General features: G+C 54.3%; 6 protein-coding genes across 6 annotated transcripts; 2 read left to right on the forward strand and 4 right to left on the reverse strand.

Annotated features, from left to right (window-relative positions):
• Nucleotides 1-1,736: 1,736 nt before the first annotated feature.
• G647_01340 (uncharacterized protein) lies at nucleotides 1,737-2,739 on the reverse strand (the record flags this gene model as incomplete). The annotated part of the gene is made up of 3 exons (XM_008724740.1): nucleotides 1,737-2,056; nucleotides 2,108-2,443; nucleotides 2,529-2,739. 3 exons carry the CDS (start codon nucleotides 2,737-2,739, stop codon nucleotides 1,737-1,739), a joined length of 867 nt encoding a protein of 288 aa, XP_008722962.1.
• Nucleotides 2,740-3,964: 1,225 nt separating this feature from the next.
• On the reverse strand, nucleotides 3,965-4,669 carry G647_01341 (uncharacterized protein; the record flags this gene model as incomplete). The annotated part of the gene is made up of 1 exon (XM_008724741.1): nucleotides 3,965-4,669. The coding sequence occupies one exon, from the start codon at nucleotides 4,667-4,669 to the stop codon at nucleotides 3,965-3,967; it is 705 nt and encodes a 234-aa protein (XP_008722963.1).
• A 286-nt stretch (nucleotides 4,670-4,955) lies between these two features.
• G647_01342 (uncharacterized protein) lies at nucleotides 4,956-5,976 on the reverse strand (the record flags this gene model as incomplete). Its single annotated transcript, XM_008724742.1, has 2 exons — nucleotides 4,956-5,809; nucleotides 5,865-5,976. 2 exons carry the CDS (start codon nucleotides 5,974-5,976, stop codon nucleotides 4,956-4,958), a joined length of 966 nt encoding a protein of 321 aa, XP_008722964.1.
• A 301-nt stretch (nucleotides 5,977-6,277) lies between these two features.
• G647_01343 (uncharacterized protein) lies at nucleotides 6,278-8,775 on the forward strand (the record flags this gene model as incomplete). Its single annotated transcript, XM_008724743.1, has 3 exons — nucleotides 6,278-6,400; nucleotides 6,454-7,223; nucleotides 7,272-8,775. 3 exons carry the CDS (start codon nucleotides 6,278-6,280, stop codon nucleotides 8,773-8,775), a joined length of 2,397 nt encoding a protein of 798 aa, XP_008722965.1.
• A 2,293-nt stretch (nucleotides 8,776-11,068) lies between these two features.
• Nucleotides 11,069-13,064, reverse strand: G647_01344 (uncharacterized protein; the record flags this gene model as incomplete). The annotated part of the gene is made up of 3 exons (XM_008724744.1): nucleotides 11,069-12,774; nucleotides 12,872-12,909; nucleotides 12,964-13,064. The coding sequence occupies 3 exons, from the start codon at nucleotides 13,062-13,064 to the stop codon at nucleotides 11,069-11,071; spliced, it is 1,845 nt and encodes a 614-aa protein (XP_008722966.1).
• A 1,112-nt stretch (nucleotides 13,065-14,176) lies between these two features.
• G647_01345 (uncharacterized protein) lies at nucleotides 14,177-14,692 on the forward strand (the record flags this gene model as incomplete). Its single annotated transcript, XM_008724745.1, has 1 exon — nucleotides 14,177-14,692. One exon carries the CDS (start codon nucleotides 14,177-14,179, stop codon nucleotides 14,690-14,692), a length of 516 nt encoding a protein of 171 aa, XP_008722967.1.
• Nucleotides 14,693-15,420: the final 728 nt, after the last annotated feature.

The raw sequence follows: 15,420 nt of genomic DNA on the forward strand, positions 1-15,420 counted from the left end.
CAGCGGGATGAGGAATGTGGAGAAGAAGCCGGCGAACTGGAGATGGTGCGTGGAAGCGGGCACGGCCGACGGTCTCCAGGCCCTGATGGCGTTCATTTTTGGTGTGGGAGAGATGTCGATATGATATCGGTGGCTGGTTGTGGTTGAGGTGTGGTCGGATATGATATAGGTGGCTTGTTGTTGGTTGAGGTGTAGTCGCTCGGTATGATCTATACGATCTTTATTAATCTGTATGTCCTGTACGATCTGTGGATCTATATGATGTGGGCTGCCGAATGATCGTGGATGATTGAGGATCGGTCAAGTGATATTGGAGTGCCTTGTGTGTTCTTTTTGTTGTGTTCGCTCTGTTCACTTTCTGTTTCGTTTGTGTGCCTTTCGTCTTTTCGGTTGGATGATTGGAAAGCTGGAAATGAAACGAAATGAAAACGAACATCGAGTTCAACGCCGAATATAAATGATCCGTTTCTGCATTCGAAGTGCGGTTGTATACCGTTTACAGTATATGGCCATGCCAGCCGGCCTTCAGAAGCCCTGCCTAAAGGATCTTACAGGAGAGCGTCACGTTACCGTGGTCTGATACCTGACGTGTACGGTACTGTAACCGTGGGCAAGTCATACCACCACCAACACAACCACACCACATCGCGCAATCGGACATAGTCCGCCACACCCCCAAATGTCATTCGATGAGTAACCTGACGTTACCTAGGTCTATAACCGGTGTGCATAATACGGTATGAAACGGTCCTTTACGCCCATCAGTTGCCGTGGTGGTGCGACTTCGACAATGCGATGACGACGAGGCCGGGCATCACCGGCAGCCAGGGATGAATACATGTGGTCAGAACTGGATGTTTACCGGGAGAACGAAGACTCGTGCCCAACTTGACAAGGACAAACAAAGTGGACTGTGGATGTTACTGCTAATTAGTTTTGCTTGAGCCAGGGACCGAGTTGAGTGGTGAGTACCAAGCGAGCGGATTGTCCTGTAGTATGTCTGAAGTACTCCATAAGTTGGCCCGACTTATGTAGGACACAGAACTACTTTTGCTCTAGCTATGCATTATGCCTTCGCGGCAGTCCCTTTCCTTCCGTTGATTTCCTTGCCAACGCCCAAGAGACGGGAGTATGTCGTGGCCTCATGTGCCTTCTACTCCGTCCCGCACTTTCTAAGCAGTGACTGCTGAGGTGCTTGGTGGGCACATAAGTTACTCGCTCGCTTCAATGAATGCCTTGCCCAGCACACCAGAGCATCAGGCCAGATGTACAGAACTGTTGATTCTGCACTCCGTTCAGTTCGCGTACATTATGCTTGCGTGCCGAGATGACCCTGGCTCGTCTGGGTAGTACATACCGGGTACATTTACCTACCTGGTATTGCCCAGGTGTATGACTTCACTTAGGGGTCCACAGCCTCGTCAACATCGATTCTCCATTACCGAGTACGAGGTACGGTCTCCGTACCAGTCACGGCTAGGACCTCGTCGGCTGGGCTAGGGCTGCAACCTGCAGTCATGGAATTCACATGCTTGGTGTTGCTTGAGATGGATTCCTGGCAGCTCGCAGCACCGAACACGACTGGGCAGGTCATTGAAGATATATTTCTCGCACGTAGACGCCATTGCGGCGCGTCCGCGTAGCAGTGGCGTTGACGATGCAATCGGCTGGATATCCCGTACGCATAATGCGATGGCAGTCTAATCATCCCTCACGAAACTGTGTATCAAACGGCCTCACCGATCTTGGCTCAGACAGAACTCCTTCAAACACGTCGCCAGTCTCTCTTCACCTTCCAAGGCCAAGCTGTGCCCGCACTCGTCAAATATCTCCGACCTGGTCACTGTTTCCGCAAACCTCAAAGCACACTCCTGTACCCGAGGACCAAAGAACTCCGGCGCACCGATCGTCATGACGGGCAGTGTCAACTTCTCTCGTGCCAGGCCGCGGTTGATCTCTGCATTCTTGAAACCTGCGCGATACGTCTCGAGAATACCCCTCAAACAGCCCGGCTGCTTCACACACTCAATCCAATGATCAAGAGCATGTGCCTCCACTGCTCCGGGGTCAAAGCACTCCTGCTTGATGAAATGCTCCCAGAACTCACGTTCATGACCCTGGATCAACATCTCTGGGACATGGGGGATGAAGAAAAACCCCAAGTGCCAGCACCAGACGCCTTGCTGGCGGAACTGGGCTGACACGTTCTCCGGCGTCCAAAACGAAGACTCCTCGAGCCCGAAGCCCGAGAGAAGCATTTCGCCAAATGAAAGGGAGAGGGCGCGGTCGCGGTACAGCGCGGCGAGGGCATAGGCATATTCGGCACCGCGGTCCTCGCCGTGCACGTGGTACTGCTGGTGGCCGAGCTGGGACATCAATTCGGCGATGTCATTGGCGTTGGTCCTGCAATCATACCCATCGGCCGTGGGCGGTTTGTCCGAATCTGGATCCCGGCCGCCATCAGTCTGGAATGAAGAAAACATCTGCCCGACAAATCCGAGAATGAGCAGAATCGGTACGTGACCTACATCCGAACCCCCGCAAGTCAGGCGCCACCAGGGTGAAGTGCTCCGTCAGTAAAGGGAACAACTTGTACCAGTAGTAGCTGTTCTTGGGCGTGCCGTGCAGGAGTACCAGTGCCGGTCCCTCGCCTGCCGTGATGTAGTACAGTCGGATGTCATTCACTCTGGCCCGCCCGCCCCTGACGGGGGCGCCGGTGTGATCAAGGACCTGAACCATTATGACTCAAGTTGCGGGAGAGGTACGTGTCTTGGACACTTTGAAGGGGAAGAACGAAATCGAACCCGGGGAGAGGGGAGGATATGCCCTCAAGCCTGAGCACAGCGCAAAGAGAAACTTCAAGGGCTGCGTGTGAACCCCGCTCGCGAAAGGGCAAGTGGCCTTTGACGATTGCATCACTGATTCCCTGTTCAGCGAACAGAGCAGAGCGCATCTAAACATGCATACCTGCGTGTTTCTCAAATGCTGTGTAGCCATGCGGAGGAGATCTACGATAGACGAGAGAGATTGGCCGTAGGAGGCAAGTACTCTGTATCTCCTTTACTGTGTACGTCGTTGCGTTCCAGCGCTTCGCTGGCTTTACTTGTACAATGCACTTGACGGCCGCCTATGGACGGCCGAATGGGCATGAACAACCCGACGGTCGTTGTTAATTTGTTCCCACTCCCTTCAGGGATTTGGTGACACCAATGGCTGTGACTCCGGATACTGTCTAGGCTGCGGCTCCTCTCGTCCCTGTGCTTAAATGGCACGTTGGTCTCCTCGCCACCAACAACCTTGCGAGTATGGCTATTCCAGCTGCCACGGAGGACGACAGTGCGGCCATCGAAGCCAGGACAGCGAATCAGGCGCAGTAAAGCTGTTGATAAGTGGGTTGGCGACGATGCAGAGAAGTCAGCTGGAGCCGAAGGACAGAGTGAAGGTTGAGCACCTGGTCGTGAACGATAACAAGTGAGGGGGATAGCGAGTATGGGATGGACAGAGAGTACGAGCTTGAGAAAGAGCAACGACATGCTGGGAAGGACCCGGAACTGCCGAGTTACCAGGCAGCCACTGGTAAGAGGTAGACCCTAGCTGGATGGATTGGTGACAACAGGCATCAGATTCGAGTGCTTGGATGTCTGCCCCCTTGACTGGTATCTTCATGTGTTCGAGTGCGCGGGAGCGAATTTTCGCTCGTGAGCGTACGTCGTTCTGTGTCGGACTGGCTCGCCCTTGTACAAAGTCCTGCTGCAATTGGCCCTCGCGAAGACCGGCCTTGAGGAGAAGCCTGTGAGTCGGGGCATGAGCGACGTATCCTAGCTCGTCGAACTGGAGGGATCTCTTGTACCCGACGGCACTATGCACAGCTGCAATGGAGATGGGAATGACTGTCGTTCCCAGCTTCCGCACAAAATGAGTAGCGCACTGCTGGCGCTGCTTTGTGCAATCATGCAATGCCCGTTCAGTACTGCGCACTTGTCGAGCCTTCGTTCCTTTCCACCAGCTCGCCCACCCCTAGGCCCCTCCCAACCTTCACCTTGACCATCTTCTCCGTGTTGCCAGCCTCACCGTTGGCCTCAGCCTCCTCACCCTTCTTGCCCAAACTGCCTACTCCTTCGCCCTCGTCTACGTCCTCCACCTCCGGCACGTGCTTGATCTGCAACGGCCGAAGATCCATTCTCATCGCATAAGCATCCTCCCCGTCGCCGTAATACTTGCTCTCCACCTTTTCCACCTCAAAGCGCAATGTATCCCGATAGAGATGCAACGCCGCTGTGTTGGACATCCTCACGTGCAAGCTGACATACTCGGCGTTGAACACTTCGGCCATGGCCCTCTGGCTCATCCTCATGAGTTTCTCCGCTATGCCCAGCCGGCGATGGGTGCGCATGACACTTAGACTGGTAATATGCCCATGCTGCACCCCATCAGCCGGCTCTTCTTCCATCTTTGCGAGCACGTAGCCGACCACTTTTGGATATTTGGGTGGTTTTGATCCGGGACCGCGCACGACGGCGACGAAGGAGAGTTGAGGCCATGTGAGGGCGTGGTAGATGTAGTACTTTAGAAAGTAATTCTCCGGGAGGTTGCTGAGGTTACATTGTTGGATCGAGGGGAGGAGGGAGATGTGCGAGGGATACGAGGAGACGGGGACGATGTCGACCATGTCGATGGGTCTCTAAGGACGGGCCAGAGATGACAAGGACAGAATGATGGCCGCAAATCTGGGTGATGCTGTGTATTCAGTGTTGGTCAATATCCGTGATATTGTTCTGTCAGATACCAAAAGTTGTGTGCGGATGTTCAAATGACGCGCATCTTCCGTGTCATTTCACTTCGGCCTTGCCCGAGGTTGGGTACATAATATTTTATCACTCGACGCTCAGCCCGCTCTGACTTCAAACTCACGCATCTCTCAGCCGTGACTGACTGGTTCTTACACAGTTAACTCATCATGCTATTGACATCTTCATGCCACCGTTTGCACAGATCACGCTTCCTGTCGTCCACCCACTCTCTTCAGAGCAAAGCATGCCAACCACTCCCGCGATCTCGTCTGTGAAAGCGGGCCTCTTTCCACCCATGCCCTTAAGCACGATATTATCATATTCTTCAGGATCACCGCCTGCACGAGCTCTAACACCATCATTGCCAGCCGTGTAGTTCATCAGCGGAGCACTGTCCACATACTTCTGGTTTGTCTTCCAGAAGGCTTCTCCTGCTTGGGAGTACATGTCTCCCCACACTGGCCCTGGGTTGATCGCATTGACTGTACAGTTCTCCGCCAGCTCCCTCGCCCATACTCGTGTCATTGCCTCCACAGCGGCCTTGGTGCCAGCATAAATCGACTGTGACTCGCACCCAATCGATGCGGATACACTCGACACATTCACGATCCGGCCAGAGCGATCCTTGGGAAGATAAGGTTGACACGCCTGCACCAGCAACAATGGCGCCAGTACGTTGACATTGTACTGTTGGTGAAATTGTGTCTCTTCGATTGGTCCCAAGTCCGGGTCGTTCAACAGCTTGTTTCCTGCTATGCCTGCGTTGTTGATAATGATGTCTACCTGGAATGTCCCCGTCCGCGGATGCGCGAAATGGTTCTTTGCGGTGGCTAGGATATGGGGAGCGGCTCGACTCGGATCCGCCAGGTCAGCTTGCACCGGAACGCAGAGGACGTCGTTGTCTTCGGAGAGTTCTTTGCAGAGGGCTTGAGTGGGTTCTGTAGACGAGTCGGAGGTGTAGACGAGGAGAAGAGAGCATCCTTTGGAGGCGAGATTGCGAGCTATGGCTGCCCCGATACCTGCAATGGATTAGAGGCGTGTAAAGAAAGGTGTCGATCTGGAGTCGCCATGTACCTCTTGAACCTCCGGTCACGATACCGACCTTGCCCTCGTGCGGGCGATACGCCATGCTCTTGGGCATGTTAGTCGAGGAGAAGACTCTCCGGGAAGGTGGTCGATCGGCCATGTTGTCGCTACTCAAGCTGATTGCGAGAAATGTGTCCTGGCAAGTACTCGTACTGAACTCTATGTACTCCGCAAGCCGTGCTTGCTGTTATTTTCTGGTCCAGAAGGTGGGATGTCAATGTAACGGGCGCGGGGAAATTTCAGGCGCGCGTCCGTGTCCGTGTCCGCCTGCGCTGCGCCTGCATGGCCTTTGCGGCGTCAAATGGCCCGCAATTGAGGACAGTTTCACATGAAACTGAGCAACGGTCTACCCTCCGAGGAAGTCGTCTGTTGCGGTCACCAGGGCAGCTCTATCAACGTCGATGGACTTTCTCAAATCTGCTGTCGCTTCTGCCATCGCCAAGTCCAGCTCCTTCCCCGTAACCATCGGAGATAGAGTCGACATCGGGGATTCCATATGGACGGTGCATAATGGCATCAAGAAGGTGCGGCGCGACTCCCGGTACGGCAAGCTGGTCCTTGATTGACATGAGTCCAGGACGACGGCTCCGCCTGCTGTGTGTTCAACTTCGACATCAATGCAAATAAGTCTCGCTTGCCCCTAGCGAAGAATGCAGCCCGGAAACTGCGAACCTTGCGACACCCGGGCGTCATACGAGTCATCGACGTGATCGAGAACGAGACCAACATATACATCATCACAGAAAAGGTCACTCCTCTTGGGTGGCATGTCAGGCGCAAGAGTTTGAGCGACGAGACCATAAAATGGGGGTTGTACAGTGTGTCCTCTACCCTCAAGTTTATCAACAACGATGCCTCTTCAGTGCATGGTGCTGTACGGGTGTCGTCAGTATTCACAAGTGAGAGCGGAGAGTGGAAGCTGGGAGGGTTTGAAATACTCAGCTCAATGAACGAGGACGACGCCATAATTTACAATTATGGAAGCCTGCTGCCAGACTCGAATCGATATGCGCCTCCCGAGGTGGTCAACAGCGGCTGGTCTGCCATCAAGAAGAATCCGCTGGGAGCGCCAGATGCTTACGGGCTCGGCGTGCTGATCTTCGAGGCGTTCAATGGGGGTTTCATGGGGAACGACCAGCTGGCACAACCCAGGAGTATACCTGGCGACATGGTGCCAAGTTACAGGCGGCTCATCAATGCCAATCCCAAGTTGAGGTCGAATGCTGGACAATTCGTCGATCTGGGCAAAAAGGCTGGAGGTTTCTTCGAGACTCCTCTCATTCATATCACAGAAGGAGCAGACAGCCTAGGCCTGAAGAATGAACAGGAAAGGGACGAGTTCCTCGGGTAAGTGCCATGATCAGTTCTGGAATCTTGTAACTGATGCGGTTGTAGGGAGCTTGAGAGTCTTACAGATGACTTTCCAGAAGACTTTTTCAAGATGAAGATCCTCCCGGAGCTGCTGAAGTCAGTCGAATTCGGGGGCGGAGGCCCCAGCGTCTTCGGTGCCATCATGAAGATCGGCCTCAAAATGTCTGACGACGAGTTCGAATCACGGCTTGGGCCTGTCATCATTCGCTTGTTCAACAGTCCCGATCGAGCCATGAGGGTATGCTTGCTCGACAACTTGCCCCTCATGATAGATCGCATACCGCAGAAGGACGTAAATGGCAAAATATGGCCTGCGATGACTGGCGGTTTTACTGATGGCGCTCCGATCGTGCGAGAGCAGACAGTGAAAGCTGTTCTCTCCGTGATCTCCAAGCTATCAGATCGAGTTATCAACGGAGAACTTTTACGATTGCTTGCCAAAACTGCAAATGACGAGCAACCTGGCATTCGGACCAACACTACGATCTGCTTGGGAAAGATTGCCAGGAATCTTGGTGTCGGATCGAGATCCAAGGTATTGATCGCAGCTTTCGGACGATCACTTAGAGACCCTTTCGTGCACGCCCGGAGTGCAGCTTTGCAGGCGCTGAATGCAACCATTGACGTCTTCAGTGACGATGATTGTGCCACCAAGCTCTTACCCGCGATATGTGTTAGCCTGGTCGACAAGGAGAAGTTGGTCCGCGATCAGGCGAACAAAACCGTAGACACCTACCTAAACAAGGTCCGCAAGTATGCGGCGACCATGCCTGAGACTGCTCTGCCGCCGGAACAAGGACCAGGAACCACCACTTCCGCTTCCGCTGCTCCAGCAAGAATAGGCAACCAGAGCGATACAACTTGGGCTGGCTGGGCGATTTCTTCATTCACAAACAAGATGGCTGGCGCGAAAGGAGAGATGGCCCCTGCCGCTACAGCAAACGGGGCCCCTCTGCTGCAAACACAATCATTGCCAACGTCCGGACGAACAACTCCGACCATCAATGTCATCCGCGAGAAATCGACCGCAACTTCCTCGAGGCTGCCGACTTCGCAAACAACAAGCATGCCAATACCACCTCCAGAGCAGGCCGAAGATGCCTGGGAAGAGGAAGGTGACACTTTGGACGCATGGGGCACCATGGACGACGAAGGAGATAGCTTCTTCGACGCACCTTCCGCCACAAAATCGTCAACCCCTGAGCCCGCCGCCGCCTTCGATGATGGTGGTGAGCCGGATTTTGCTGGGTGGCTGGCAGCGCAATCAAAGGCAAAGTCGCAAAAAGCACTGCCGAAAGGTCTAGCTAAGTCAACAAACGCAGCCTCGACTTTGAATGTTCGTCCGATCGCTCCTGCCAGAAGCGCATCGGCTGGTGTTGGAGCTACGAGCGCCAGCTCCAAGAGACCGGCCGTCACAAATACCAAAACCACAGCACCTGTGACTGCCAAGAAGGAGATCAAGAAAGAGATTTCCAAGCCCAAAGAACCTTCCGTCAACGACGATGACTGGGGTGAAGCTTGGGACTGAGTTGAGGGAGCATCGAGCGACAACGCCTCGACTAGATATTGTGGATGAAGCAAAGGCATCGGGAGCCTCAATGCACAACCGACGGCCTTTGCAGACATGTCTGGTAGAGTTCTACCAGTGTGGCTCACAATTTGCTAATGGCACACAAGGTGGTTCGTCCGCGACCGGACTTGCCTCCAGAGATAAAACACGGCGACCTTGGGCAGCCCGGGCGTTTGGACTGATAACAGGAGTGAAACAGACCTCCACAGTGCGCTTGATTGCACCAAACAAAGACAACCGTTTAAATACTGCTTGCTAACCTGCAACGGCTTCGGTGGCTCGACAACTACAACACCTGTCAGCAAATGAACGAAACAGCACAGGACCATGTCACTACTCCCGTATTGGTTGGGACTTCGTCCCATGACCTACACATCGTACGTCAAGATCAGAGGTGGTGGAAACAGAACATCACCGACTCCCTCGACCTATGTTGACGAGTCTGGTGAATCCGAATCCTCTGGTTCTACCATGGAAGTCTATTGCAGCCAAACCATTGAAGGGCCAGAAGTGGCCTCACGTAGTGGATATGCACAAGCACTTGAGGATCTCGACACTCCACCAGTGGATCTGTTTGAGGAGCCCAACCCACACGTCGTACGCAGAGACCTCCATATCCAAGCAGCACGACAAAATCGGATACGCGTGGAAGGACTACGGGACCAGGCCGTGCTGAAGGCCAAAGAAGCCATTGACGAGCCTATGGTTACTGGCTCGCAAGCGGTTCCCCAGCGACCGTCGAATATGAAGAAGAGACGGAACAAAGGCGGGACGAAGCAGAGAAGCCAAGACACTCATGACCCTGCCCTTTCCCCACGTTCCCTTGACCCTCCTCTGCCACGAGGAGCGCTTGATGAACAGCAGCAGCACGCTCGTCAAGTGAGAGGTCTCCAAGTTCCACCCTCCCCGTCAAAATCATGTCCAGTTGGTGGTCGAAGACAGGCACGTCAACACGAACGACGCAGAGTAATGACCCACGCGAAGGACCGGGGACACCACAGATCCTTTGCTCCGCCGGCACCAACGCCACCTCCCGCCACTAAGCCGAGTACTCCGGATCCGATCCCCAGTGCTAGAGCACCCGACGCATCATCTCCTTTAGTTACAGGTGGACCTTCATCCTTGTCGTTCTCTCGCACGCCATTAACCCGAGGCATCTACGGCACCAGACATACCGACCAATCTACTTTGACGTTCCCGACATCTCCACTCAGACCATTTAGGCCGCACCTCCCTCCACAGGGCCCATCATCATCCCCCCCTCGTAAATCGCATATGGATACAGCCGAATCCGAAGAACGTGACGCTCGTGGGCGCAGAAGCCAAGCCCCAAGCCCAACACCGCAGCACCAGCAATTGCAAGAGGCAGGGCCGCTCCCCCAGCAGCAGAAGGAGAAGAAGGTCGAACAAGCGTCCGCCGAAACCAACGTAATGAACGATCCAGATCTCGAGGATGTCTGCTGGGAGGTTAATTTTCTCAGGACGGTCGTGATGCGGTGGCTCGGTATTGACTCTTCACACTATAGGGGATGGTTGGAGGATGAAGCAAGGCAGTCGAATCAGGGAGGAAGAGGGACATGATAAACTTTCCGCGTTGGGCGATAATGGTGTGGGGATGATGAGCTCCAGAGCTTGTGTTGAGGCGAGCGAGCGACGGCGACGGCGACGACGACACAGAGCTCCTGCTGTAATTTGAGACGGTAATGATGATGGTGATGGTGATTGTGGCGGTGGTGGTGGTAATGGCAAGACTGGAATCCTTGCACTTAGCAGATCGAGTACTGTGACTATAGCTACGGTAGCTAGCCAGAATGCTGCTGTAGCTCGTTGGCTTAGATTTCCTTGCTCACGGTTCGTCATGTGCGCTCGTTGCGGTAATACTTCAGCACACTCTCACACATGATACAGTATGTATGGTGTATATCCCGTTCTGGGTTCCCGAGGTCAGTTTGAGCCTAGAGCACCATTCCGGCCGAGATGTATACTTCCAGACCCGGAAGTAAATGAGTGTGTCCGTTATCAGCTTCAAAGCTTTATGCCATTCTAAACGATGATTCCGATTTTCCAATAAAAATCGGTCGTCAGGCCATACATCATATTACGGGGCCCCCCCACTGTTCGTGGACATGGCATCCCCCAAACTCTGTCCCTTCCCACGATACTGACATCACGGGCTCATCGTAAATCGAGGTGTAAAGATCCAGTCGCCTTGGTTCTTCGTCCTGCGTCCTCGGTAACCCCGACCATAGACTCAGAAAGACACCCACTCCTGCGTCCAGACCAAGCCACCCGTTCCACTCTCGTTCCATCGATCCTCGCCGGTCCATAGGCCCGTGCCTCGGACGCGTCCGCCCTTGCCCTCCCTGTCCGCGTGGCAATACCGCAGCAAGACCTTCCTCTCGTCCAAAAAGAACGTAATGTCCACCCACTTGGGCTCCAGCTCGTCCGACACCGCCCCACACGCCGTGACGGCGTGCTCTTCGATCGACGAGAGCTTCTCCGCAATGGTGTACACGCCCAACGTGTCCCAGACGTGGTGCTGGATCTCGCTCTTGCTCAGCAGCGACGTGACCTGGTGGCGCACCTTGGTGGACCGACAGCGCGTGGCGCCGAGGTACAGGGGCGGGCCGATCCCGCTGTCCACGCTCATCGAGTGTTCGTCGTGGGCGAAGAAGCTGGCGCGGTTGAAGATGGTTTCGCTGAGGATGAGCAGGCGGGCGAAGTGCGCGTTCAGTGCCTCCTTGCGCTCCGCGTAGTTGCGGCAGCTGCGGTGGCAGTCGCACGTCTCTGGGGGGTCGCAGAGCGGGACGATCACGGCGCCCGTGTCGGGCGAGTGGAATGCCATTTGGGTGAGGAGCAGGAGGTACGCGGCTTCGCGGTAGGCCTTGAGCAGTTGTGCGGGGTGTCGGTCTTGCGGGTTCGCCCGGGAGGCTTCGGTCTTGCTGTACTCTGCGTAGGCCATGCTCCATCGCAGGAGGCGTACAATGTGGGTCTGGTGCCTGTTCCACCCCAAACCCATTAGGGAGCCCTCTTCGAGGAGCGACCACGTGTGCCAGATCCATTTCGCTTCGGTGAAGAGCACATCTCGGGCCTGGGAGAGGGAGGAGAATGCGTGGGGGATTTTGTACGGATTGGGATCGGGAACTTCTGACTGATAGTCATCCGTTTGCGAGAGCGGCGTCAGATATGCCTCCTGAATGGAAGGTTCTGGGTCGCTGAGAATCGTCGCCAGCCCGCCAAATAAGCGGACGGATTCTAGCTCGAGCTTCAGGAACAGCCGCCGTAGGCTTTCGTAGCCGATATCCACGGCACGGTACTGCGTGTCTTTGTAGGTCGTGCGCATACTTCGGTTCAAGAGCCCTTTCAAGGCGTTCGTCATATGCAATTGCGCTGCATCGTAGTTCCCCTGGAAGGTCTCGAATATGCTGAACAACTTCATTACGATCATGTTGATTTCCGCGGCATTCGGGTGCGAAACCATGTCGTCTGACAATTTTCGCAACGCCTTCTGGTATAACTTGTCGGAAATGTCGCAGTATTCGAATGCTTCGCGCGAGATACCGAGCTCGAACCGTCGATGAACAGCACCCACCGCTGCTGCTGCCGCGGCGACGGTGGGATGCTGAAAGCATGCTCGTACAATATACGTCCGCCATACCGAGCTGTCGAAATATGCCGCAAACTCAGGACCCGTCCTTGAACGAAAGAAGTCGAAGCAGTAGAAATCGTTGTCTGTGTCAAATCGGAGGTTGGATAGTAGGGGATAGATCTTGTTGCTAGATGAAGCGTTCTTGTTCTTTGTTACCGCAGGAATGGCGACCTTGTTAGCGGAGATTTTGACGCGCTTTGCGCCAGGTTCGGAGAGCGAGGGTGAGGACCCTTCCGAAGTGGACGTCTCGGGGGTAGGTTGAGGGCCGTATCCATCGCATTTCCGACCAGTACTGGTACAGCGCCGACCTGATGAGTTCAGATTTCGTTAGCTTCTCGCAATCTCAACAGAACTGAATGATTGCGTCAAAGACGAGGAGGGCCGACGGTGGATCGGGGAACTAACAGAAGGGCCTTTCCTCGTCACATTTCTTTCTTCTGATCCTAAAGCGCCATGAGTACCGGAGCACGTGCGTCCTTCCAGATCCCGCAACTTACTTGCACGTTATGCACCCCGTTCTGACTTTGTGGTGAGTCTTTCGTGTCTTCTTTTGTTTCTCCATGATCGGGAGATTCTCAGTCACTGCGGTTGCACTCATGTCGGTCGATATCTCGTACATGTTTCTCAAAAATAGACAGATCGTCGAGGATGCAAGCTCAGATGCGGGGCGAGAAAGTATATGTATGTAGTCGTATGCGATGCGGCCACCTTTTTACCGAATACGTGCATGGAGTTCCTGACGTCTGTGGTCCATGGCGACGATTCTCCCATGTCGCTCTGGAGTGCCTGGCTAAGACCGCAACCCGCCGTGTGATTGGCCTGGGCGTACCTTTGGACCAGTTGAGGGCGTTGCTGACATGAACGACCAGGCAGCTCCAGGCAGCGAAGCCTTCTGGAAGCTCTCAGATTGGTTCCAGCGACCTCGGATATCCATGACCGAGCCTGGCCGCTTTGCTGACTCCGCTGCATGCTCTGATCTGACCCTGATGTTGGCATCAGATTCGCCAGTTTAAAAGCAACTTTGCGGCCAGCATCGGATATCGCATTGGCGATGGAAAGCCGATCAGACGAGAATGGAAGTTCAGGGTAGAATACCGTCACCACAGTATGGAGTGTTTCCTTTGTTGCTTGATGTTGATTTTAAAATGGTGATTCCTTCATTGTTCTCCCACTCTCAGGCAAAGAGCATAACACACGCACATTTCGTCCGGCAGAAATTCGTGTCCATGGCCTTGGTAAGCTCGAACAACAATGGTACGACCGACCAGAGTACAACAGTAGCGCAGCTACGCAGGTGTGAACAGGTGATGGACAGGTGATGGACAGGTGAATGAGCGGTAAGCGGCAAGTGACACGCTCGGAAATGCGTCGGTATCGGTGTCGGCATCGGCCTCAGCAAGCTGCGGCAGCCGCCCTATTCCCTACAGTACAGTAGTTAAGAGGAGCGGCCTCCGGGCCCTTCAGGCGCTTGGCCAACGGTAAAACGCCCCCGGAGCCCCGCAAGACCCAGAAATTACTCCATTGTGCCCATCAACATGGACGCATCACCACAACCCCGCGCGTACGTCGTACAAAATATATCTCGGGGACACAGAACACAGCACACAGGACAGTAGCGACAACTCATTCTACTCTGACATCAGACACAGAGCGACCTATTTTCCGCCTCTTCGACCGAGAACCAGTCTCCCTCCGTCTCCTAGCACCACCATGGCGAAGCTGACACCCTCGAACAATCTCGCCTACACCGCGCCAATCAACCCTCCCTCCGTAGAACCCAAACTCACGATTGCGCAAATCTGGCGCGGTCTGGAGCTCAAGATCCGCGCAGGTCAGGACTTTGTCGGCGGCGCTTTGCTCTCCACGGACATCATCTCCGAGTCACAAGACGACCAAGGGCGTCCCGTCACTGTACGCGAAGTCGTCTTTCGAGACGGCAATCGACGGGTGCGGGAGACGTGCATAGGTTTCGAGCCCATGAAGGTCGAGTTCCACCAGCCCGATGGGTCCAAGGTGCAGAATGTGATTTCTCAGGGCGCGGGGGAGGAAGGTGTCGACCTGTACATGACATATACGTTCGAGTGGCTGCATCCGGAGTGTGAGGGCGAGGCGGGCAAAAAGCAGTTAGAGGAGAAGAGACAAAAGGAGACGAAGATTGCGAAGATGGCTGTGGAAGAAACGATCAGGATCATGAGGGAGATGGTCAAGGATGGGAGGATCAAGTGAGGCGAGCAGATGTGCCCGGTCACTGGGTTTACCGACACTGGTGAGACTTTTATTCGTACGGCTTCTTGCGACGATGGCAACACGACTGATGAAGCGGCAATGATACAGGCACAAGCTGTCGTATGCTGCAGTATGCCCAATTGCTTTAGCATTGTCTCGAGGCATCTACAACTGTACAGTAAGTATCATTCGGACTGCTAGCTGCTTTCATGACACAGCGAGGTCGCCTCATCACTCCACTGTCTGTGCATACTTGACTGAGTCTCTCTACGTTGTTGTGTCTCTTGAGTTGTCTTTATTTAGCAGTCGAGATAACGTTGCTGTATCGTTGTCTTGGCTGCGACTGGAAGCAACAAGGCGACTTGCGCAACGTCTACAGTGATCGCATGCCTGGCATCCCGCCATCGATCGATTCCCTCGACCCGGCTGTATGACGCCCACCTCAGGGGAAACATGATGAGGACTGCCAACAAGAAACTACAAACCGCGCTCCATTCTGCTCAGCATGCCTACCAACTCATAGGACTCATGGACGAAGCTACGAAGCGTTTGAGGAGGTTGCATCAGGACAAGAAAGCATTAACATCAGTCTTGGGACTATCGTCCAGACAGAACCCAGAGTCAGAAGAGCATATGAAGCTATGTACTTCTCTTGTGAGTTCTCTTGCTGACATTTCTACTCGAGCTATGTTACTCCGGTTCGCTGTTCTGCAATCCCTAATCTCGCC

This window comes from Cladophialophora carrionii, assembly GCF_000365165.1.
Source record: "Cladophialophora carrionii CBS 160.54 unplaced genomic scaffold supercont1.1, whole genome shotgun sequence".
In the NCBI taxonomy this organism is placed as follows: Eukaryota; Fungi; Ascomycota; class Eurotiomycetes; order Chaetothyriales; family Herpotrichiellaceae; genus Cladophialophora; species Cladophialophora carrionii.